The sequence below is a fragment of the Gymnogyps californianus genome, chromosome 1 (genome assembly GCF_018139145.2).
Source record: "Gymnogyps californianus isolate 813 chromosome 1, ASM1813914v2, whole genome shotgun sequence".
NCBI classification, from domain to species: domain Eukaryota; kingdom Metazoa; phylum Chordata; class Aves; order Accipitriformes; family Cathartidae; genus Gymnogyps; species Gymnogyps californianus.
The window spans coordinates 169423683-169450376 of record NC_059471.1 but is presented as its reverse complement, the minus strand read 5'-3'; the positions used below and the strand labels follow the sequence as shown (position 1 = coordinate 169450376).

The following is a 26694-nucleotide window of genomic DNA, read 5'->3' as shown; positions in this document are numbered from 1 at the left end:
TCTGCCATTGATGATAGTGGGAATTGAGTTCAGAGGTAGAAACTGGACAGAGATATCTGTCTTTTGTTTTTTACAGTATGCTGGTGGTTACTGATTCTTCATTCTGTGATTTGCAGAGCATTATGTTTACTTCTCTTTTAATTATCCCTGGGAAAAGGGAACTGAAGCTGTAATGAATCATCAGAAGACTGTGTTTTTTCATTAATATTTTTTGATCTATTAGGAGCTTTTCTGTATCCCTGGAAGATGTTCTTAGACTTTTCTTCAGTTAATCTGGGCTCTTGTCCTTCCATAGGGAGCCTTCTTTTGATTACCAAAAAAAAGAAAAAGAGTGCATGAAACTTTTCTAGTGCAATACATTATTTTTCCACTTGATATGACTACAAAGAGTGTTTCAGTTTATTTGCCCATACATTTAGTGTTGATAATCCCTTAGTGTGGATATGTTCACAACCTTAAGTCGCAAGTTTAAGTCTTTTATCTCTTGTGCAGGTCTTTTCTTTCGGTATAAATACAACTGGTTTTAGCACTGTTGTATGCACAACCATGGCTTTGCATAGTTCTGCCAGCTTAAATTAAGCAATGTTCCATTTGATTTCAGGCCAATAGCGCATTTGTCTTCTTTCGCTGTACTAACACTGTGCCATTGAAAAATTCCTGTTGGAAAAGCATGCAGTCACTATTCTGTTGTTTGTGCTGTTATTATAGTGATCTAATACACAGTAGTTTCTTTTACCTCTTTTTCCAAGTGCCAGGCGTTATGCTGGTTTGCTTTGGCTTTGCCACACAGCATGCAACTCCGTGTGCTGTTTTTGTAGACTCCTCCTTCACTCTGCATGAGGGCTTACTCATGTAGTATTTTGGATTCTCTATTGTGTCCATGGGGTCAAAGTACTGTACTCTATCCAGAAGTGTCAGTCTGCCTGGAAAATTCTGACAGTTTCATAGAAGATTTTTTTCCTGGCTTTCCCAATAGTGCCTCTCTGATTGTTTTGCCACAGGTCTAAATCATAAGCAAGTTTTTTACATAATATCAGACAGTTTTCAGAAACTGCACAACTCAGTCCTCAGCCCTAAAAAAAACCTGTCTTCAATTTTTTCCCTATTCTCCCAAGTCCTCTGGTAAAAAATGTATCTTATCTTTCATTTTTAAACAGTATGAAGTCTCACTTAGTTTTAATAGTACAACATTAACAGTTTAGCCACTTCTTCCTGGATAAATTTAAAACTATAAAAAGATCAAGTGCACCAAAACTGTTGACTCTGGTGTTTTCCGGCGGGCATCTATTATTTGCAGATAAATATTCGCTTAGTTGCATCCTTTTCTAATTGCTTGCCATATTTCCACAGCTCCAAATTTTAACTGCTCTTTTAGCTACTCAGGAAAATTTTCTGATACAAAGAATATTTTTGTAGGTACTATTTCTCTTTCATTTCTATTTCCATTTCCATGTATTGTGCACTCAGAGCATAAGCAGTTACATTTCTGCTCAAAGACAAGCCATGGGCAAGTTATAGGTAGATTCTTTCTTTTCTCCTTCATCTGGTTTTTAGTACAAGTTGAACTTTAGGTTCAACCCAGCTTCTTCGTGAAAATCTCTTCTAAAACTATTACATCTATGGCTGGTGATGTCTATAGGAACTAGGAAGGAATTTAAAAGGAGTATTCAAAAGGAATAAACTGAACATACTGTTCATTTTTTTCAAGATCTGTGAAAACTGGGATTTAAGGAATTGTTCCCTTAAGTGATCATTTGATGCAAGAGGTTAACTGCAGTTGCTGATAATCTTAGATTTTGGAACAATACTACTGATAATTTATGTAAATCTTCCTGTTTTAGTAGAGTATAAGAAGGTTTAGTAAAGTCTAAGAAGTCTAGAAACTTTTGAACACCACACTGTCAAGTTTAGCACTAACACAAGCCATGTTTATCAGGGAATATGATTAAAAAGCATATACAAGATACATATATACACATATATATATATCACACATGCACATATATCTCCTTAAAACAAAAGTGACAATGGAGCTCTGTCAACAACAAAGCTTTTGAGTTATATTTATCTAAAAACAATATTCTCCTTTCACTATGACTCTGAAGAATATTTAATTGCAAGGTGGGGAATGGGAATCATTCCCAAATATTGCACAAGAAGAACGGTGCCTGCTGAGAGTAAAGATTGTGCCTAGTTACATAAATGTACTGCATGACTAAATTATTATTTTGGGGAGGAGATGAGAGGATTGGGTTTTGTTCTTGAGTAAATCCAGGAAAACTGCATTGTTTTGAAGGTTATTTGTTAAAACTTATGTTACTGTTGTCACTCTTCTGTATGATTTCCACTGGTCCCAAACATGTACTGGGTACTTTTGGGAGAAAGACAAGCAAATAATCTGTTCCCTGAAGAGTTACCTATTTAATTCGCTATTAAATTATATATGCTGTAATAAAAGAAAGAAAAAAAAATCCATAGAGTTAGCCTCAATGAGATGACATAGTTCACAACAGCTTAACTCTCAGCAGGATGTATAACAGAGACCTGAGCTGAGTGCCAAGTAGACAGAAGTCACTGGGGGCAGTGCTTTTCATCTGCAATACCATGCTCTGACTCATTTCACGCAGTGTCATGAAGAAGGATTGCGAAAAGATTAATTTCACTGACAAGACTTTTCTCTTTTTTAGCACCTTGCAGATGATCTTCACTGAAAACACAGGACTTCTCTCCACGGTGGAAGAAAACCGAAACAAGTGGGCAGGAATTAGGGTGTTGAATCTGTTCAGTAGCCAAGCAGAGGAATTGAAAAAAAATTCTGGGGCACAAGTCATCTCATTCTAAAACCAACTCAGATGAAATGTGATGTAGAAGCACCTACTTCTCTTTGGTGACTGTAGAGGTTATCTATGTTACTAGCTGAAGTATAGACACCTATGCTAAAATTAGTTGACATGAACCTCATCATGATTTACTCATGCAGCTCCCTCCACTATGGACAGACTGGCATTGTGCCTATTCCTCGAAATTTTTTAAAACTTTTCTTCTTGATGTTGCATTAAAACAAAAATTTAAGAGGGAATTTGGAAGTAATTAAGGAGATAAATATTTATAGGATTTTTTTTTTCCCCAAGCATGAGTGGCTGAATGCAGATTCTTGTTTGAAACAGTGCTTGTTTTGGTGATGGCATTGGCATCATGAATGGATAAAAAGTGGGAGTTGGCTTCTTGGTTGTGAATGAAAACAATAGAATAGAAAGAGGCTGTGAAGAGCCAGGAAAGCAAAGCCAAGTAGTTTATGCCAGTTATAATCAAAAAGGATCAAATGGAATAATACACAGAATAAATTGAGTTGGTGAAAGACTAGAAAAATAATATTTTCAGAAATATGCCTGAGCTGGGGTATTACTTTCAAAGGCAGAGAATTAATAGCCTTTTTCTGATCTGGAAAGAAAGAGATATTTCAACAAAATCGAGGCAACACTATGAGGTATGAATTTTAAGATGTTGATAAAAGGTATAGAAATAAGAGAGGAGAACCTCAGACAGTGAAACAAAAATTTGGAAACAGAGGAAGGTAGTTGTCTGACGGAAACTTGGAAAAGAAGAGGTGAACCAGAAAAAAGGGCAGTCACAGAAACCAGGGAAGGAAAATATTTCAGCAAAGAGGAAAACAGACGGCAGTGTTGGAAGAGACTGGCAGGTAAAAGAGGATGAGGATGCAGTTTTGCTAGGAGAAGGTTATTGAAAAAATAAATAAAATTTCATTGTAGTGCAGGGGGCAGAAGATTGATTTGAAAAGACTCTTGAACTAAAATTAGTACAGAAAAACTGCTGACAAACATGGTATATACAAATCTCCATGAGCTCAGAGGTGGGAGGGGAAGGAATACAGTAATAAGCGAGTGAGGTGGCAGTGTTGAGATGGATCTGCTTTTTAAATAGAAATAACCAAGTTACTGTGCCAAAGGGACTGAAAAATAAATGAATGAGAGAAGTTATGATGGAGATCAGGAGACTGAATGGACAGGAGACAGGTATGAAGAGCTGAAAAGAGATGAGAAACTTCTGTGGTATGAGAAGAGAGTTTGCAGGAGAGGAATCGGAAAGGAAATAGATAGGCTGGGCTGGTGGAGTAAGATCACAGAGTATTTAATCAGTTTTCCTTAAAAACCTGAGTACCAGGCCAAAACCACATTTTCTCCCCATTTTTTTTGGCAAATGCTAGTTCATTTATACACTTACATGAAGATTCTTCACGTTCTTGAAATCTCCTTCTTTAATTTCAGTGATTTTGTTGTTCTGTAAGTCCAGCAGAGTTGTGTCGGGAGGAAGGTCTTTTGGCACTTTTTCCAGACCTAGGGACAGCGAAAAGAATAAACAATTGACTTTGAAAGAAACTTTAAATAAGTGTCAGTACTTTTCTTAGCAACATTTACCTTTCAGTAAACACTATTTCTAGAACTCATTTCCTGAAGAAGCTTATGAAGACTTATCTGAAAGTATTTCTGTCTCCAGCCAGTCAAAGGGAGTTTTATTTTGCTATGTCAAATCAAAACTTATTTATTCGCATTTCCGTTGTGCCCTTTTCTGAGAATATATCTGAGTTATAACTTGAAGCAAAGTTGAGTTTGGGAAAATTATTTCTAACACGTTTAGTTCCACTGAATTGTGTGAATAAAAATTGCTTTCAGAAAGAGGTATGGTATTTATTAATTTCACTGTGTGTTAGCTTTTGTGGACAGAGAACATTTCCTGCTATTTAAAAGGTAGTAGGCTTTTTTGAAAGTACGATAGTTAATTGTAATCATTTCCAGAAAAAATACTGTTTGTTTGACAGTAACTGAATAACTTGCAGTAAAGTCCACCTTAAAAAAAAAACAATCCACCTCCCCCCTTTTCTTTCATCTGAAACTATGTCCAAGTTTTCTGGAGAACAAATCTCTTGGTTTCACTACAACTGCCAAAAGAACATCAGACAGTTTAAATTAAAGACTCTCTTTGGGACTATTTTCTGAATAGCTGATATGTAAGTCCGATGAAGTCATGGAAATGAAATTATTTAGTGTTAAATAACACTTGCTTTACCCAGCTTTCCTTTCATACTGTGACTTGGAATAGAGCAAATCTTTTATAGTCATTCTGATTTACCACAAAATTAAAATGTTCTTTCCTAACTAGTCTTTTTTTTTTTTTTTTTTTTTTAACAGAATGTGAAATGCTAAATGAATGATTGGTAGGCAAAATTTATAGACACAAATAAAGTCTCTATATGGGCATCTAACAGAAGTGGACTTCTCTGGATAGAACAGTCTTTTTACCAGTAAAGTTTTTAACAAATATTTCTGAAGCTATATTTGAACTCTCCTGGGAAAGATCTCTCTGCAATTACCACCAGTGTCTCCCCAGTATGGTGGTGGATTGCATGATATTGTTCTCAGATGAAAGATATGCACCTATATATATTATCTTTTTAAACCTATATATTTTAATCTCAAGCATGTCATTGCAAATACAGTGAGATATGCTTGCCCAGAGGTAGGATATGCTTTGCCCACAAAGGTTGTGGAGTCTCCATCCTTGCAGATATTCAAAAGTTGACTGGACACAGCCCTAAGCAACCTGATCTAGCTGACCTTGTTTTAGCATGAGGGTGGACTAGACAATCTCAAGAAGTGACTTCCAAACTCAACAATTCTGTGAGTCTGTGATGTTTAATGTTCATCACAAATGTAAGTGTTTTCACACCTGGAATGCAGGTTTCTCTGTGAAAATCCAATGTTAAGCAAAACCCCTTCTCTTTTAATCCTTTTTAGAACAGAGAGAGAGAGAGAGTAAAAAAAAATGGTTGGCTCTTATTTGGAAGGATTATGGCAAACCATGAAAAGAAGTATATGTTTGGTACTATATTTAATTCTTTTAACCTACATAAAAAGCACTATTCTATAGTTACTACTATAAAACTTTACCATAAACTCTAGAGAAGCCACAGTGATGTGTACTGGAGCTTTTTACTACAATTAGTGACGCACTAAGAATTCATTATAGATTTGGCCATATTCTTAAAAATATCTGCATGCAGATGAGGCCTTCAATTTGTCTTTAGGTGCCTGGTCCAAATCTTCCAAAGTGTTGACCATCTCACAGATCCCACTAGTGTCTGTTACTGCTGTTCGGTGCTTAGCAAATTCTGGAAACAAGATTGCTTTTTTAGTTATCTACATATGGGTGCAGGAGACCTAAACTTTTGAAAAGTGTTTGCTTCTTTTAATCTCACTTTTGAATTGATAATATTAGTCTGTATAGAACATATCCTGTTGTCCTACCATTACAAAAGTTTGGTCTCTGAATTTAAAAAACATCCTAGCCACTCTTTCAAATTTATTTTCCCATCCATAAATTCTCTAACATTAGCTAAAAAATTATTAAAATATTTGGATCTGATATTTATTAAAACTGAGTACAACATAGATTAACCTGGCTGAGTTTTAATCACACCAGTATCCAAAAGTTTTAAAAAGCACAATCATCCAGCCTGGGATGAATTAGTAAAAGCTTCTACCGTACATAAAATGACAAGAGCCAAAGCTCACATCTCATCCTGTTTACCTTACTGATATTCAGTGCATGAATATATGATACAGATTAAGATTCTTCATATTACTAAAATAACCTTTCCTCATTCAGGCGTGGACTTCATTTTTACTGAAGGCAGTTGCAAAACCTTCATTACTTTCAGAAGTGTAGGACTAGAGTTCCAAATATATAAAATGTGATACCATATAATTTGTATGTTGGTTGTCTTTGGACAGTTTCTGCCCTCAGCGGACAGGAATGATGTCAGCAACTAAAAATTCTTTGTCAAAAAGCACTACTTTTTCAAGACCATAATTTTGTTATAAGAAGTTCTTACAGTCTAGCAACTTTTATAGCATTTTTCACATATAAATACAAAAAAAGGTTTAATTACTTGTATTCAAAGTAATATTACTACGTTCTGGTTGTCAGTACATTTATATTAGTAGACTGGTAACTGTAAATAAGTGCTTATGGCAGAAACTAGGGCACATGAGAGCTATACAGCTGTCCTTTATGTGATGCCCTTGGAACATACTTTGTAAGAACACTTGGATTGCCACTGAAGGGATAATTTGCCAGAGACTAAACTTCAAACTAAATTTCCAACTGTACATTTCAAGCTTCACACGTCAGCTTCTAAAAGCTCAAGTGCTATCCCTGAATAAGGTAGAACTGATAATTTCTCAGAGCAATGAAGTTAAACTTTCAATGTTTCATATTATAATGATAAGACATTTAATAATCAGGTATCCATTTGTGAAAAGTGATTTATAAAAGCTTCCTGTCTTGTACTAGAAACTAGAAGGATGTACAATACAATAATTAGCTTTTCATGCAGAGAATATAATTGCTATCCCTTAAAGTGTTAAACTTGTTTTATTACCTCTCATGTATATTCTGTTATGTATTTCCTGAAGCTGTTTTTAAAAATGTTTCAGAAAACAGCTATAGAAATTATATTTGATTTTTTTGTTAACTTGTCTGAGTTTTAAAGAGCAAAGCATAGAGGAGTACAGGATGCACCCCGGGTGCTGGAGAGACACTGCATTATCGCTAAGCAGTTTAGTACATCCTCCAGCTGAAAGCTACATCAACTGGAGCTCTCCAGTGGAGGAAGAGTTTATAAATTGGTGGATCTGGACACTGCCTTGTAAAATCAGCAGCTAAATAATTCAGGACAAAACTGTGTTTGAGGTGTGGACTGGATCCAAGTTTTTCACCACTTGTCACATCTACATTGGCTTCAAAAGCTGTGCTTCAGCTTGCAGGTCCAGGTCTCTATATAGGCAGATGTATCTCCAGATAGATACATGTAGGAGGAGCATTGGTGTAGTGCAAACTAGTCCCTATGCTGGAGATTCCCTGCCTGGAGAGCAAACCTTCAAACCTTCGTGGTCAGGACAGGTCAATAGGCAGCCAGTTCAGATGAATGGGGAGCCTGAACTAACATGACAGCATGACAGAATTTGAACCGAATCGAGAAAATTGTAATCCCACTAGAAGCTGAAATGGCTCTTGGCTTCTGGGATAGAATTACTATTTCCCAGGAGGATTTTTTGATTCCTCTGTCTGTGAGACCGAGAAGTTTAGATGGGAACTCTGGGCTGTCCTTACAACTCATTTCTGAGAAACTCAAGTGATGCCCATATACTTCTGAAGCCATGTTGTACAGTATGACTGCATGTCCATCTACAAATGCCTTCCAGTGAAATTTATGTAATACCAACTGAAAGGGGAACTGGTGTTGGAAAATGTTAATTGAGTCACCTCTCAATCATTTTAAGAACAGTTTACACAAGTATTCCAGCTCTTGGCTGTGATTTTTTATACATTAAAGCTTGCTTCTTAAAAAGCTATATGAAAATCTCTCATAGCAGTCTGGCTTTTTATGTGACTAATCAGTGCTACACAGTCTGGTATTCAGTTCCCTGGAAATATTTTAGATCTCTGGTTCCTAAGATTAACTTATAACTGATTAAAGATTTAGATTCTTCTGCCTTTCCCACTGTATGTTAAATTGAAAATACATGTGTCTTTATTTATTTTGATTGAATAAAACTAAGTCAGTCATTATTTAATTTGGTAAATATATTTTTAAAAATTCTTCTTATTCAGAAATAAGTAGAAATGGTATAGCTCCACCCTTCCAAAATCCTTGTTTACACTGAAATTAAGAGCCTAAAGATTCTGGAAATATAAAGGATTTAATAAACCAGTTCATGTATCCTTAGTCATAGAGATCATTTTGATTTGCACTAAAATATTTCTTTGGGAGAAATCATTACTTCCTTATAGAAGCTGAACAGCCATCAGTTCCTGCAGCACAGGTCAGATCTGTATTATTCTCTGCAGATTTCTGTAAGTAGAAATTTTCTTCTGTTCTACATTATCAACCTGTAGCACTCAACTGTTCCATCAGTGTACATGTATGTGTGTAACAATGCATGCATATGAAAACGCATAAAGAACAGACTATGCCACAGAACTACAAAATGGGGAAAAAAAGTGTGTAAGCAAGCTTGAAATATTTCCTTTTGTTAGTCAGGATCAGCTGAACTTTTATTATCCTTGGCAGAAGTTTTCCTAACTTTTTCTTACACTAGTCGCTACACCACAGATTTTTGGAATAACACAATCAAAATGTATTCATCAAAATCCAGGAGAGCTGGATCATCAACGGATTTCTTCATGCAGACAACGAGGGCCCACACTCACTTTTGGAAGCACTGAAAGGCTCATCTACAGTCACCTAGAAGATGTTTGGTAGGAAGAGGTTAACAAGACCAGGAATCCCTCCTTAGCGGAAGGATGGAGAAGCAGCTAACTTTGCAGAAATCAGGCTTGTCTCTGTGGGATCCTGTCTATGTGGGGTGTAGTTTTTTCTCATAATTTCTTAGGCAAATTACAGTGTTTAGCTGTGATTGCCTCACCTCCTGGAGAGGACAGAAGGCTGATGGGTCTGGAGATTTTATGAGACCAGAAATTAGGCAGAGAAGAGCCAAGGCTGGTATAATTCAGCCCTTATCCAGTCCCTGAGAGAGCAGCAATCAGTGGCTAGCCATGTTCTGTGTAGCACTGCACCAGCCCAAGTAGCATATGCTGCCATTTAGCCAGCCAAACAGGTGTAAGAGACGTAGCAAGGATTTGGGAATAGTGTAAGGACTAAGGGAGGTTAGGGGGTTTGGTATACAAGACAGGCTTTATTACTTTTTCAGCTGAGGGAATAACCTGCTCAGCTACAGGAGCGGTGATCAAGCAGCCGTGGAATTGTTTAACCCACAAAAGGAGAAGGGTGGCTTTTGAACCCTCCTCGCTATGAAGGCGTTTCAGTCCACTGCTCCAGTTTCTCAGAAGTGAGAGCCACAAGTTAGTCTGCAACTTGGCATGGAGCCACGTTTCTGCTGAAGCCATACGACTATGCAGAAAAGGAATGCAAGATTTATGGGGCCGGCAAGGGAGACTAAGCAAATGGGAGTCTGAGTCTGTAGCCCAGAGATGAGGACACTTCCCTGAGAATTGCATCTTTGCAACACTGAGACCACATAGTCAAAATAACAAATATGTGAACAGTGCCAATTATAAACAACTTTAACAGCACAAAAGAGCTTGTGGTTTGATTTTTTTTTGTTTGTTTGGGGTATTCTGTTTTTTTTTTTTCCTGCACCTATCCATTTTACAACAAGCAGGGATGGGATTTATTCCTCTGAATAAACCTTCCCTTCCCCAGCTGGAGAGAAGGGGCCAAAAGGCAGAGAGACATCTGAACTCTGTAGCTCAGATACATGTGTTATTACATTGCAACACTCACGATTATTATCACAGGGGCCATAAAATGGGGCTCTTTTCAAGACTCCTTCAGTTTCCATAAACAGCTGCTGCCAGCTGAGGAATTTGGGCTGAGCTACATGTAATTCCCAACTGTGATCATCAGCGGCTGCTCTCCCAGTGGAGGCAGCCTCTCCAGCAGCTGCCTGCGCTGCCTGTGCACACTGTTGTGTGCTCTTTGCTGCTCCAAGTCCAGCTCTGCCGCATCCCACCGACGGGCAGCAACCCTCACGGGGGTGAATGCCCTTAGTAATGCCCTGAGTGGACTCTGGGGTGAATGAGGTGAATGGCAAGCTTACGGGGTCAGGATGCTTAGTCACAGAAAATAACAGGAATCAAGGACTTCTTTCTGGAAGGATGGCAAGGAGCTTAACACAGCTTTGAATGCTTTGACTTAGAAAATTTCACTGACGCTTTCCCAGGCTATGTGCTTCAGTATTTACTGGAAATTTGTTCTCTATTTTGTGGGATTTGCAAATAGGGGTAATTTCATTATATGCATCCGACCATCCATAAAATAAGAAACAATTGTCTTTCTCTACAGAGAAGTATCTGCAGCCTCCTTCTCTCTCCCACTTTCAAAGTAAAAGTTTGTTCTCCACCTTCCCTTCGCTTGCTATGAAATCAGCAGTAATAATTTTTTTCTAAGAGATATAAAAAAGCAGTGTCCATTGGAATGCATGAGACTCTTAAAATACATCTTAAAGGTGATTCACAACCATTTTTCAGACTTTTTTCCTGCTCTTCAGTCTATAAGACTCATCTTCCATTAAGAACCATTTTGGACTTATTTTTATCACAGATTATTATTTTTGTATACCTCTGAGCCTTCCCATAGGAAAGAACAAGAAAATGAACTCCACCCCCTGCTGAGGTGGCCTCTCACAAAGGTAGACCTACTGATATGTTAGTACACTGGGGTTTTTTTCCAAACATTTACAACATTGTTTCCCAGAACAGAGTGAGGAACACATAAAAATAGAAAAAAATTCACACATTATGATCTAATGCATAATTCTCCATTATAATAGTATTAGTAATTATAAAGGCCCTAACAAAGGTTTAAAAATGAATGCATTGCTTTAACTGCTCTTTTCCATTTCCACCCACTCTGTGTAGTGAACACATATTTCAAAGCATAACGGATATTGCAAGCTACAGATGTTATGAATTATTTTTCAGTGCTAGTCACATTGTTGGTACAGATAGATCCAGCCTCCTGGCTCCAAAAGCTAATACCTAAGAGTAATGATATATTCTTGAAACTAAAAATCAAACAACTTCTATTTCTGTGTTCTTTCTAACTGACTTCTAATTTCGAAGATCTGGAAATGTCACATGCCTTCTCAAGAAGCACTGAAGTATTTTAGAAAGGCAGAAAAATATTCTGAAATAATAATGAGACTTCAGGGACTAAGACATTCAGTAAAAAAAATCAAATAGTATGTGTTTTCTGAACTCCTAGAATTGCCAGCTTTACGTTTCCCACTGTCATGGTTACAGACATAAAACATCCCCTCAGAGAACAGCAACCGTCCTGTGTGATTCATGCAATCTGCCAGCACCATGTGGATAATGGCTTTAGTCAAAGTGGATGCAATGCAGATGTACTATCTTTGAGTACTCATGCATTAAGACGAAACATTTATTTCTTACAAGTATTTTACAGTAGAAAGAAGAGAGCATTTCAGTGACTCAGAAAAGTGAACATTATCTAACAAATTACATTTTGAATGATCCTTTGGAGTAATATAATTTGATGTTTGCCTGGTTCACAGTTTAAGCAGCAGGCAACAGACGAGAATTTAAGGATAGCTCCCTCAATCTTTACTTTGGGATTTATCAGAATTAGCACTAACATAATGTAGTAGCCATAGAGTCATTTAGGGGGAATCTTCTCCGGTTTCAAGTAAACTTACCCCTTCCTGTTCTGACCACATGGTCATTGCACAGCCCTAGTTTTATTATGACCTGAGGGCAGAGATATGTTCCTGGTTATTTTGGATACTTCTAAACATAACATGGCCATTTTTCATAAATGTTGTAGGATTGTTTTCGACCTAGTTTCATGCAAGCAAACAATGGGAGGAGCTGCTGTGACTGTGTCTGGACATAGTGAATAACATTTAAATAAATGTTGGGAGAGAATTTCCTGACTGAATCGGAGAGTCTGCAGACCTGCTAGTTTCCTCTTTCTACTAGATGATTCTGTATATATCCTTGTAACTCTTAGATATTTTTACTTTTTTACTTATTTATTTTGTTAGTCATTTAATGACAGACCTTCCCCAGGTCAGCTATCACTGTACAGTCATCTCCAGCCCAGAGGATGTAAACTCTCTGCCACAGAGTGAAAGAATAATAAAGAGAAAATAGATTTTGCCCCCTAACCCTGAAAACAGTAAGATTTTCATTCAGTTCTTAAGTTCCTTCTTCCTTTTTCCTTTCCTGAATCTGCAACTTTCTATACGTCTCCTTTTTTAATCATTTCTGTTATAGTTTCCCTTGAAAAAGCAAGATTTTTCCCTTTCTTGTTCATACTATCCCTTCCTTTCTTTTTCTTTTCTGGGCTGCTGCTACTATACAAACTTTATTAGCTCTGTTTGCCTTTCCTTTGCCATTCATACTTCCCAGTGGTAAAGGATCAGTACAATCTTCCCAATTTGAAGGTGTGGAAATCAAAGCTGAAGACCTAATTGAACTTATGGAAAGAAATGGCATCAAAGTTGAATGATATCATAGCTTTTTACTCCTATTTGGCTAACTCACTTATGCCTTTGCTCCTACACCTCTTAGCTAGAGATATTCAGCAAAGAGTTTGGTTATTGCACCACTACAAATACTCTTCTTCCATGTCACCCTAAAATATGAATTCATTGAGAGCCTGTTTATTTTCTGAGGCCCACACTGGACCAGTAGAAGGGAAAACATGCACTCTGGCATAGAAACTGAGGTCGTCCTAGGCTTTCGCATCTTAGGTGGTGCAGGAGGTGCAGGCAGAAACTGGTTCTGGGATGGCCTATTGCACATTTCTATTGTGCTGATGATGTATTACAGAACCAGACAGTAGTCCCATTTACACTTGCAGATGTTTTAAATGCTGTAGTGTTGCTATAAATAATCTGTTCATTGGTTGTTTTGCCATTAAATCCCTAAAGTTGCCATGAAATTAGGTGAGCAGAAAAGGTTTCTTGTTTTCACTGCTGTTTTAAATATAAGTATTTATTGCATTCCTTTTCTTACTGAAATTAAAACTGCAAGCATCCTCTCCTTAACAGATTTTTGTAGCAACTCAAGGCACTCCAAATAGATCCCAGGAAACAAACACTAAGCTGGTATGGGATGCTCTCCTGGGTGCCCTCTCACTTAAGAGCATGCATGCAGAGAGCACACAAATTCTTTAAATACTGCTTTTCACCTTTTTCATTCCCTATTGACTGCCTAAGAAGTTTGCAGTAGAGTTGCCTATATAGCAAATGTAACCCTGCTAACAACAGGGTCATTTGTACAGAACTGTTTGAGTCCCATAATTGGTCCCATAAGTTGGAAACTACAACTCAACCCCCCCCACTCCTCCAAAAAAAACCCGTGCAGGCATGGTCCTTGGTCTTAAGGTCCCTTTGTGTCTGTGTTCATTGTTTCCATCTCTTTCCTTGCAAAGAAGCCAATGAGCAAGTTCTACTCCATCTGTCTACTTTGCTTTCATAGTGTAAAGGACAATAATGCTCTGTGTGAATGAGCCCTTAAATATAATACAACTGAAGAGACCTAGAATTCCAGCATTTGTCAATATTGTTTGTCAGGACAGGCATGTAAAGCAGGAGAAATAAGTTTAAAAAAATATTGTGATGTATTTTGAAGGATATATTCTTAGATTTGAACTTTAGGAAAAGATAAAAGTATATTCAGAAAAATAGTCTTTTTTTCTGTAACCTGATTATTTTCTTTCAGCCCACTTCCTTTTAATCACATGACAGATCCAGGACATGAGTAAAGCAAAATACAGACCAGTGAGTCCAAAGTTGATAAGGAGGGGACACTCTCAAATCTGGGTTAGAGAGAGGTGTTTTGAAAATCTGCTTAAAACTAGAATCTTTTCTAAATACCTTGGTAACTGGACTCTGCAAGCAGAGTTTTCCTGAGTAGCTGGAGGCTAGTATTGGCAGTTTCTTGCTCTTATCATTGGTGGCTTCACATAGGACCCAAATTCCTAGGTCTCCTCCCTGTTGGCAGTGGGTTCTCAGTGAACAATGGGAAGGAGCCTTTGGACTTTTTAGCTCCTCCTAAGACTTGGCTGGGAACCTTTCGCAGTTGAATAGCACAGGCTTTATGTTGTGAAAACACAGAGAGTTTTTAAATAGTTATATGTCTTACCAAGTAATAAACCCTATAAAGGTGTTAAGAACGTAATACACATACTATAGATGTCCATAACACTAGTAGGTGTCGGCAGTGATTATTTAGTATGTTTTAAGTACTGTAATCACCTGCTATGACTTATAATAATTAACTCACATTTTACTAGCTATCTATTAGCTATTTATTTGTGCATTGGGAAATTTTAGAAATGAACCCTTGTCACAGTGCAAACCAGAAAACAGTCATTTCTCGTATCACTTGGACTTGGCAGTCAGGATTTTCATTCCTGCCATTGGGCTTTCTTAAATGGCATTTCCTTGTCTGAAGCAAGAAAACAAATCTAAAAAAAAAATTAAAAAAAAGAAAAAAAAAGAAAACACACAGAATTGGTAACTGTTGGCTTGGCATAAGCACCTAATAAAGAAGGGATGTATTTAGAGTAGATTAAGTTTCACCTAGAATCATGTTTATCAACTGGAACTGGAACATCAGCAATTCAGGTTGCGATGCAACAAGGGCTGTCTTTTACTGTTACACTGGCAAAAGCTAATGACTTTTTGTTAATATAATGCAGTCTACATCCAGGCCAATATATTTTTTTCTTGACAACTTTTCAAGACTAATTTCTAATTATTGGGTTCTTGACAATAATTTTTCAGGATGTACTGAGTTTATTTTTTCCATGCTTTAATTTTATCACACATAACTTCATTAATCTGAAAGTAAGTTGTATAGCCTTGAGTGGCCATTGAGGTCCTGTGTTGGCAGTTTAATTCTCCAAGGGTGATGTATCCTTTCTGTCACTGACATCCACCTTAGACAGAATGAATTGCCCCATGAGGTGGCTGCCTAGCTCTTCCCATGGCTGTGAAAGGAGCCCAGATGACTCTTAGATAGCTAACATCACCTGAGATCACTCCTGTATCACAGATAATATCTGTAATACTTCATATAGATCCTCCAGTCTGATCTCCAACATGTTAGAGTATTGCAATTCACCCAGTTAGCATATGGAAAGCCCAATGACTTGTGTTTGATGGCAGCATAAGTTATGTTTGGCTAAAGAATGTTGTCCAAAAAGGCATTTAGTCTTCAGTTTTAAGGCCATGGTATTGTGATGCAGAGGCTACTCTCAGTAGAAGTGACAAAACACTTTCCCAGATTTCATGGTTCCATTTTTATTGCTGATATTTTTGTTAAATGATCCAGTTCCATGAAATCAGGGGATTTCATGAGGGTCTCAGCTTCTATTAAACGTAAAAGGAATAAGTCTCTAGTCCTTATTGTTAGAAGGAAAAAATGCATAAAACATGGAATAACTTGTCCTAAAGGCTCAGCAATTACAAGGTAAATTAACAAAAACTTTTTTATTTAAAATTTATATTTGTTAATGTCTGGCCATTTAAGGATCCTTGCTTTCTCTTATTACATCTTTAGAAACCTGTAAGATTCTGAGCTAAACATTTAGCTTTAAAAAGTTATGGTTTTGAAAGGTTGGTAAGCATTCAAGTAATGGCAGGGATTCTAAAGCTAAGTACACAATAGTAAGTACTGAGACTGATCACCAATGAGGTACGTATTATTTTTCTTTAAAAAGATTTTATGTTGACAACAGAAGTTCAAATCAAGGTATAGCCCAAAGGAAACAATTTCCTTTATAATGAGAGATGAGGTTCCCAAATGGAGTCATGATCAGAAAATGGGTGTTCAGATGTTTCTGGAAGATTTTATACAATGAGATAAATCATCTTTTGTCAACAAATAAATTAGCTGTTGTCACGTTACCATGGTTCAGGTGTTGAAGAACCATCAGTTAATACTGTTTAGACACTGCATGTGTTCAGATAAACTGCCTCATGTTACCGGATCCCTGGAATAATGCTTTACATATCTGTGAGCTTTTCACTCACTGATCTTAAAGTGCTTTTCAAACACACACTCCAACACCCATGCTGAGCTTTAATATACCTTTCTTTACTTTACAGCTGGAGAAACCCTACATTTCCAAGCTGTAAGTAAAATTCCAATTTAAGGTGTAATAATGCTCGAACTTTGATTACTGACATCCATCTCTCACACACCTTTTGGAGACCACAAAACCTCCATGGATGCTCACATCAAGAGGGCTGGAGGGACCCCCCTACATCCTGTGAAGTCTCCAAGGAAGGCGATCTCATTGCATCCTGCAGAACACAGACACTGCTCACTTCATAAGGGGCTGCCAGACTTATCTGAAGGTGAAAGAAAGCTCTGACCACCACCTCTGAATGCACTTATGGAGCATTCTGCATCTGCTGCAGGGCTGATGAATCACACATGCAGCCTCCTGCCTACCAGGGTAGGGGGTTCTGGGACGAACCTTTTCTTGAGACTCCCTTGGGAGGATGAGACTTTAAATTGAATGGTTAATCCTTCCTAGGGCTTTTACGAGGCATGTTTGCCTGGCCAACTGACTGCACATCTTCCCTGTATTTATTATTTTAAAACATGAAGAGCTGCCTCTGACCAGCTATATCAGCTACTCCCCACCTGTAGTGTGTACTAATAAGGAAGATGTTTGTAATTTCTATGGAAAGTCTGACTATAGCATAGTAATGTCTTATACTCAGGCATGATTAAATAGTGAACCTGTGGCTCCCTTTTAGCAACAGGAGGCAGATTCAGAAAAGGCAGCAATTTTATAAAGATACCGTGGTGGCCTTCCTTGATGAGATCCTTGAGCCTGTTGCACAAAGGTAATACATCTCATATAAGGTAGGCACATGGGGCTCTGCTCTCGATCTGTCAGTAACCGCAGCTCAGAGAGAATTCTTCTTCGGGGTGTGAGAAGACGGCATTCTCCTTCTTGCTAACTCAGCTCTTGGCTTGGAGGCAAAATAAATTAATTTGGAGGTATGTGCTTAGGAAGATGTGACTGAAGCTTAAAAGTACAAGAATGCAAAAATTCAGCTGACAAGAGTGTAATTGGACCACTGGGCATTTTTTTCACTGTTTTCATTGAATTTGGATTTTTTTTTTTTTTATTATTATTATTCCCATCCAGTACTCATGAGACAAGGAGCAAACCTGATCTCTGGACCTTGGATGTGATAGTTCTCCTGTGGTTTATTCACATAACTCTATGTCAGATAGTTGGCTTTTTCCTTACGAAGCAAGAGTTTACAAATAGCAAATGCCCCTTTGGGCACAAAAAGAAGCATGCTGAGGAAGAGGAGACCTCTCCATAAGTAGCCTATGTTAGGGTCCTCCATCTGCCTTGCTCCGACATGCCCTCTGCACCGAGGGGCTTGTGGCTGCAAAGAGCCCTCCTTCGACGCCAGAGAGTGAGTGGAAGAAAGGATCCTGATCCAGATTTCAACTTTCCTTTGTGGGACTTAATTTAGTAAGCTCTTAATATATCCCTGGGAGGAGTCTTGTTATTGCCTGCAGTTTTTCTTCAATTAGTGCCCATGGGACTAGATGACTAAATTTGATAATTTTGGGGGAGGGAGGTAGCTAATTTGGTTGGGTCGGAAACACCCAGAGCAGAAGGGAGAGGTGCCAGGAGCGGTGGTTAGCAGGGAGGTAGAACTGTCATTGCTGATTTCATAGCTCCCATGTGCACATTGCCTTCCTGATCGCTGCGCCCCAAGCACCCTTCATCCCACAGCCCAGGAGCATGCTAGGTCGTCCTGGCAGGACCTCCACAGTTTGCAACAAAATTTTGAGCTCTTGGGGCCAGCTCCCAGCTTTCCTCAAGTCAGTAGGTAAATCTGACCTTGTCTGAGTCTGAGTCACACAGAAACAGATTCAAGGCCAGAAAAGAGCGGAGGGCAGAATTGCCTGTGAGCAGGCAGCACACACAACTGTCCTGTCCCTGCTCGCAGGGCCGGCCATCGGACCTGTGCCCTGGTGAGCCTCCCACTTGGGCCACGACCCATCGGGACTGTCATAGCCACTTGTGACAAGGATGGATGAAACTTAATGCCAAGGCTGGGGAACTCTGAATGATTATCACTTCCTTGAGATCTGCCAGGGAAATATTATTTATTTTTCAGGGCTGCATATTTTAAGCCTGGGGAGATCTCTCTTCCTTTGTGCCCAGAGGCTGGATGTTATCAGCCCAGCCACTTCAAAAGCACAATCTTTTCGTTGCAGTATCTTCAGCATGTGGGTTTAAACCAAGCTCAAAGTATATCTCTTTCTTATCACCCCTCTCGAAATTATCTGGGAAACACAGACCTGGGGCCTTAATTGCTGTATTTCTGAGTCTCCTTGTCAGTATGGGACTCTATTAAACCAGAAGCAACTGTAGGCAGTGGAGTGTAGTGCAACCCTTTGGAAACCATGTGTGTGTGAAGGAGAACTGAACGAACATGGGAGCAAGTACAGGAACAAAGGGTCCCTGTGTGAATATCTCTACTTTTTTTACCAAGTGAAAGCTTCTTACGTTCTGCAGAATTGAAGCAGACTGGGGACAAGTTCCCAAAGTAACTTAAATCTCATCAGCATTAGCCAGTGTAACAACAATAAAACCTAAGACCTTCATGGCATGTGTGGCAACCTCCTCCCCACTCCGCATCCCATGTTTGCTACTATCTGGCACCTAAATGGTAAAAAAAGAAAATATCTTTCAACAGGGACAGTACTGTGAAAGCTTTATGAATGCATGGCTAGGTTAGTCCGTGCTCATTTGTGCAGCTTGGCTTGCATTGTTCACTGGGTCTTTGCCAAACATATCTGTTGCGTAATTATGTGGCTTGCTTTAATAAATTCACAGAAGTTTCTAGGGATGTCACTAATGTTTCCCCCTCCTTTTTGTAATTATACAACACCCACCACAATGAGACCCAGGTCTTAATTGGTGGATTTATGCCATGATTTACAGTAATTATCAAAGCCAATGCTATAACATCGGAAAGTAGAAACACCCAGCTATACATTTAAACAGCTGAGAGAAGCCTTTTAAGAAAAAATAAACTCTATAAAATCATAAGAGAAGTTATTTGTCTGTCCACTGAATAAATTGCCTAATTTCCTTGTGAGCAAAACCAACTTTAATTGATTTTCTGCACTACACACTGACTTAAACTGAATAATACTGGCTTAAATCAAGAGCAGTCTCACTGAAGTCAACTTCATTACTTGAGATTTCTACATGGGAAAGTCAAATACAGTGATGGCAGGCATGGCTTCACATCCTGCTGGTCTGACTGTGCAGACAAGCCCTTGTACGTGAGGGAGTAAGGGGACTTTGTGAGAAAGATTCCCATGGTTTCAGCTTGAACAGTGTCTAAGAAAGATATTTAATAAGGAGCTCCAAAATGCGTTCATTGTTTTGGAGCATTTCCAAGCTCTTTCCTCCAAAGAGCTGGTTCCAGCATATATGATTCAGGGTTGGTTATTCCATGCTCATGTATTCCAATGGAAATGGGATGATTTCTATGTTGAGGTACTACACAGTATGATTAAGGGTGTTGGAGCTTGGACCACGCAATTTAGAACCCTTTAAAATGTTTCCATCCCCACATCTGACCTCACTGAATTTATTTAATATGCATTTGAAGGAATAGCCTTGAAAAGTTATTTTCTCTGCAACAGAAATCTGTGGTCTTTCAAAGAACAAATGAAATGTACATACACAAAATACACATTAAAAAATCAAACATTCTTTGTGGTCAAAACAAATGTCCATCTTGTCAGGGCTTTATGGTCTACTTCGTATAGTCCATTCTAGTTAACAGTAGCTGTAGCACATTTCTTTGACAAAAACCCAGTTACGGAGTGGCAGTGCGTAGCAGCCTCACCATCTCAGCTGCAAACCTGTGGCTAGAATGTAAGTATATACCCTATGAAGATACTCTTGGCCTTACCTAGGTCGGAGCATTGCACCACGCGAAGATGGCATTGGCAGCGGAAGGGGCACACTGGTCCAAATCCAGATATGACAGGATCATCCGTTGGAGGCATATCAGCCGACCCTTCATCCTCCAGCATAAAGTCAAAGAGGCCCTGCTGGTGGAACGGCTTGGCCAAGCATGCTGGCAGTAGTAGGACGAAGAGAAGAGCCAGCCTCATGGCTTAGTTCATCGACTCCAGGCAGAACCTAGGGATCAAAGCAGGAGATTTAGAACAAAAGTAGCAGTTTCCCATAGCTGCACAGTTCCGCTGAAGGAGGTCCAGCATATCCACCAATTGCATAACTGTTCCTTTCAATAAATGAAAACTGAATTGTGAAAATAGGGCAGTTATGTGATAGGAGCCTGGTGACTGCTTGTCAATAGGCTTTTTTTTTTTTTACAGAGCAGTTTAAAGGCAACTGTAAACACATCTGTTTGCATATTTAGAGTAATATTTATTAGGAACAGGCAGCGCTGTCAACTTTGTTATGCAAAACAGTCAAAACAATAAGCCACATTTTCCATGCGTCTGTTTTCTGCCAACGTAACAGTCTATTTGATTTCATTAGCATTTGCTTCATAGCAATGAGTTCGTCCCCTGGGGACGAACCTGAGGTTCCCAAACTCACTGTAATGCAGTATTTCATGTCTTGAGAAATATTTTTTTAAAGTGCCAGCTTGCTGTGTGTTTTAAATTATAGCCTAGTAAAACTGACTGAGAAAGAGTAGGATCTAGTGACAGGGTGGAGAGAGAGGGGAAGATCTTTAGTTGTTTAAACGAGCTCTACTTCTTTCCCAGTTTAAACAGCACAATAAAATGGAATACAATGTTGTGTTATATTGGATATTTTTGGCTTTCTTTCCAAATTTTTGGCTAGGGGGTTTTATGATATAAACAATGCACCCTGAAAATCCGCTGCTTTGCACTGCATAAGCATTTGAATTGATGCTTGTAGTATTGTCAGCACACTTTCTAATGGGACTTCAGGGCCTCATTCTATAGACTTTCATGCTCAGGAGCAACTTTACGCAAGTATATATTTCCATAGGTATTAGCAAAGAAAACTGCTTAAATACGTGTTCTCAGGACCTAGGCCTAAATGCATTTCAATACACTGTACATTGTGCTACCTGTGTTGTTGTGTGCTAAGGAGAAATTACAAAACAGCTGTTTGCACTTTTGTATCAAGGTTGTATAGATCAGCTAATTTTCTGAAAATTATTTTCTCTTACTATTTATTTTATATAAGGAAGCTTATCTATTACAAAACTTCATGGGTCTAAAAACAACCCACAAATAAAAAATGAAGAAAGCTGCCTTCGAGTCGCCAAGTGACAGAAAGGCAAACTTGTCATTTACTTAAAAGCCTTTTCTTAAAATGGATGGCATAGCCCTGAATACAGACATTGCTCCTTGTAATGAAAGCAAAAATGTCCACTTGCTTCTTCAGGTCAATAACTTCTGAAATGCCTTGTCTGGGCACTAGCTGGGATTAATTTTTTTCTAGTAGAAGTTATCTAACAGTTAGGGGCGTGGTATAGTATTTCTCAGCTCCACACTGACTCATGGAAAGATAAAAATATTGGGGGAGAGGCAGAGGAAGAGGACTGTCTCCCTCTCTACATTGACATATGGAACCTACCACGTAGATGACTAACATGGGCAGCTGATGTTAGGTGAGAGTGGTACACTGAGGCCTCTCTTTCTAGAATACCACATCCAGGTACTCTAACAGGAGTGGTTAGTACAAAAAAAGGTAAATAAATAAAAACCACAGGCCTGGAATTAGATACAATCGATATTGTGCCTGGGTTCAATTTCCTTTATGAATTTCTACCTACAGATGCCAATAATGCAATCCTGCAGAAACCTTTAGGGCTCAGTCTTGAGAGGATGATAAGGTTACCTTATAAAATATGCTAGTGTTTTAAAATCATAGCTTACATTTCTGTTATCTACCTAACAGGAAGACAGGTATCCAACATCTTCAGATGTTCCAAAGACTTCAAAGTGACTTCACATGGAGTAAAACACCGTTTCTGTTGCCTCTTTAAGAGACACAGTTGGTTTCTTAGTTGGACCTGAAAGTATTTTCTATTCCTGGAGCAGACATATTACCTACTGCATGCACTGAGGGGTTTCGCAGACCTCAATGTCAACGGAGGGTCAGAGCATTTTAGTATGTCCTGTTAGCCCAAATCAGTGCTGTGTAAACTCGTGCCATGTAGCAGGGGGAGGCTGTGTCCCCGTGTGGGCCATCCTCCTGCATTCCCTGCTGCCCTGGCCACCCACCAACATTGGGGATGGGTCCCTTCCCCAGCAACACCCCCATGATGCATGCAGAGTACACAAAGACAAGTAAGGATGTCACAGCAAAATGGTGTTAATACATGGTGGTGAGTTCTTACCACGGTTTAATCTAAAACAAGATATTTGAAATAATCATTATTATATACGAATTGTTGTAAAATAACAATATGTGATTTATTAATAATCTGAAATGGGTAGACAAATCTGCTAAATCATCACCATTCATCGTAATATAAGCTACTGTGTGAAAATGATCAATAAAACATTATCCCAGTACAAATTATTTTTCAGAATGTACATTAACATCAATAAACACTGGGAATGTTGCACACCAACCCTGGCATGGCACTGGCAGTCACTAATTTTTAAAGAGCTTCCCCAGCTCTTTTTTACATATTTGTATATTTTTAAATTATTTTTAAATATTTAAAACTGCTTGTATTCCCCCCCAGGGTCACTGCTGAAGCACCGTCCATCCCAAGAATGCACAATCAGGTTCTTATCCTGGAGTTAAATTACTACCCCTCAAAAAAACCCCAAAATAATGCAAAGGCACTTTGGAAGTGTCTTCACACTTTACTTCTTATTCACATTAATATTGATGACTTCACTTATCTCAGTTAAACCCTGTAGTAGGCCTTTTCCTTTGGTCCCTGTTTTGTCAAAACTATAATAAAATCAGTAAGAGCTGTGTATAGAGAAAAACTGTAGGACAACAAAGGATATCAAGGATCTAATCTGAGGACACAGCAGAGAAAATAGCAGACACAAGCCACATATTAATCAGGAAATAGGAATAGGTATGTGTCTGCATATCTTTATTCGTATACATATTCGTACTGCAGGCACACGTATCTGTTCCTATTGTTTGCATGTGTAAATGAACATAAACAGAGAAAAAGATATATACAAAACTGTACTAGTAAGAAATGTTTACAATTCACTTACATACAAAAAAAAAATAGAGGGGGGAAAAGTCTGAATTCTTAAATGTCTGTGACACAATATTTATGTCTGCAGGACATAACTGTTTAAATTTGCTTTAATTATGTGTTTACAATGAGGAAGACTTTTCCAGAAACAGAGGAAACTATACCATAGACTTGGCCACATTTCAGTTTAAAATACCACTGGAAATATGCTTCATCAGTTCACGTCACCACTGTATTGGTGGTCTTCTTGTCAGTTTACCTTAATATTAAGTTTTAAATATTAGTTCACCTACTGTCAGAAATCTCTCAAAATGCCACAAAAGACAAGTTAAACAGTATCTGCAGTTTCAAAAAAAATCCCCTACATTATATGTTTTACCCATTTTGTGTAATAAAGTCTAGATGTGCAAACATAGGAGTTGGAAGTTTTAAAGAGATTAAAACTCTGTTAACAGGGGTTTCAACTCCAGGAATTTTCTCTTCTACTATTTCATTCATAGGAACCTTCTTTAAATGTGAGTCCCTTGTTTGTACACTGTAACATAGCACTTTCTAACATTACAAAGGCATACACTGAGCCCTTTTAACTAACTACTACGTCTTTTTTTCTCTGAAATTGAAATTATATTCATTAATGTTTGGAATATACATGAAGAAATCCAAATGAAAAAGAAATCACAGAGTGCAGTTTAAAACAGAAATGTAAGAACTCACACATTTTTTACACTCACTACATCACCGATTCTAAACACTGGATTGCAAACAGAGAATATACTGCTGCAAAAGTTTACAGTAAGGAAAAAGAAAGGACTATAGCAGTGCTTATACAAATCAAAACAAGAGACAGAACAGTCAAATAAACAGTAGGAAATCTGCACAGTCCTTGAGAACGCATTCTCATGTTCCCAAGAAACAAAAGTGCTGGATACAAAACTTAACATTGCTAAACATTTAGTAGGATTTTTTCCTTGCTTCTCTTAAAATTCAACTAGTTCTTGCCGTAGACTTGCCTGAAGTTTTATTAGTGCAGCATAGTTCAGGAGAATTACTGAAAACCGTACCTTTTAATCCAGGGATTTGCAACAGGAGCTCTCAAAGCTGAGATGTAATTAAACTAAATATTCAACCCAGGCAAAAGGCTTTGCAGGTGTGGAAAGGAGGAGGGGGTAAATTCAGCTCAGTGACTGTCACTTGGTGGAAAACCCTCCTGCTTCTATTCCATAGCACAGTTAAAAAATAAGGTTTCTCTCAATGAACACAATCCAGGCTGACACCCACATTAGATCATATGGTAATGATATGTCTCCTGTATTGTAGCCAGAAACTTTATCAGCTCTTTTGCTTTCTTTTCCTCCTTTTTCTTTTTCATTTGCTTTATTTCTTTTTCATCTGTTTAGAATCCCAAACTACTTGTACACTATAAGACAGATGCTTAGCTGTAATTCATCTTATTTTATTTATGTCCTTACAACATATATTTAGGAAAGTTTTGTTGGTTTTAACTATGTTTTTTTTTCTGACTCATTACTGAGAAAAATGTTTGGCTGTTCCTCTTGTTTATAGTATTTGTAATTCAAGGAAATGATATAAAACTAATCTTAGAGTTAGTTGAAGTGAAGATTAATATCAGAAAAAAGGGGTAGCTTTAGGTAAAACTATTTAAACAGATATCAACCTGCCTTTGCCTATGCTATAATCATTGTCAAACCAAGTAGTATATAGTGTAATATACTATTATCCTGTCTAATAATAGAGTTTTTATGTATTTCTTCAAACTACAGCATGTTTTTGATATATATGAAAATCATGTTTTCATTAGTAGAACGATTCTAACATTTGTGGTTAGAACTGCTTTATATAAACTTTGGGGTTTTTTACTGCTTTCTCACCAGGACAGCAAAGCAGAGGGGAAATTAGCTTTAACTGTTTTTTGGGGGTGGGTTTTTCTGTTTTTTTGGTTTTTTTAAGAGACAGTGGAGATTTTTTAAAGCATGAAAGGAAAAATGTGCCTGACTCATTGTTCAGATTTATATTTTATTTTTAGTAATTTCTGTTTTGATGCAAATATCAATGGAAGCTAAAATGCATTTTCTCTATTCCTGCGCAATTTTAAAAGTCTAGCAAACTGAAAGGAGAGCAAATACAATAATTAGTATTTATTTAGTAATCCAAACACATTGTGAACATGTGTAGCTTCCCTGTGCTGTTAGCTGTCCTATCTAAATACTGGAGGGTTGTGTCTCTGTGTTTTGACTTGTACCCTTTTATTTCTGCCCCTAGGCTAAGACCAGGTGCAAATCTGAAATCAAAGCCTGTAAGATGTGAAATTACGTTTAAAAGAAGCCTGAATTTTTAGAAACACAATAAACTCTTGAAATTTTAGCTATTCTCTTTGTTTAATTTCAAGAAGAGCCATTAAAACAGCTCTTATAATTGTTCTCCTTTGGTGGAAGAAAACATGGTAGAATAATTGACTGCTAGTTTTGGTTAGTGTAGCACAAAGGTGTAATCAGACATCTTACATTACAGCTTCTTTATATAGTTCACTCTAAAATTTAAGGATCATTTATTCACCCCTAGTCCTTGAGCGAACTTTTCCTCTGCCTCTCCACTGGATTCGAGACTGCTAACGATTTTTGTTGTGACATTTTTCTACATATGATTAGTGGTGTTCCAAGCTTTCATGCTTACAACAAAGCCTTATCTTTGTCCAGAAGTGTCGCCATGAGGCTTGCTGAAATCTTGGCTGCATCTTAGTAATGTCAGTTATTTGAACCTTGGTCACCAGCTGCATCTGGTGTTTAAAAACATT

The 26694-nt window shown here is 38.0% G+C and overlaps 1 protein-coding gene across 1 annotated transcript in view; it reads right to left on the bottom strand.

Moving 5' to 3' along the window:
* The window catches only part of DCN (decorin), a 40195-nt gene extending 14948 nt beyond the window's left edge, over positions 1–25247 (bottom strand). Inside the window, exons 1-3 of the mRNA XM_050907688.1 lie at positions 24944–25247; positions 20613–20845; positions 4243–4355 (exon numbers count right to left, since the gene is read on the bottom strand). Coding sequence (XP_050763645.1) covers positions 4243–4355; positions 20613–20817 — 318 coding nt within the window. The 5' untranslated portion in view covers positions 20818–20845; positions 24944–25247. The remainder of the gene's footprint in view (positions 1–4242; positions 4356–20612; positions 20846–24943) is intronic.
* Between the last annotated feature and the right edge of the window lie 1447 nt (positions 25248–26694).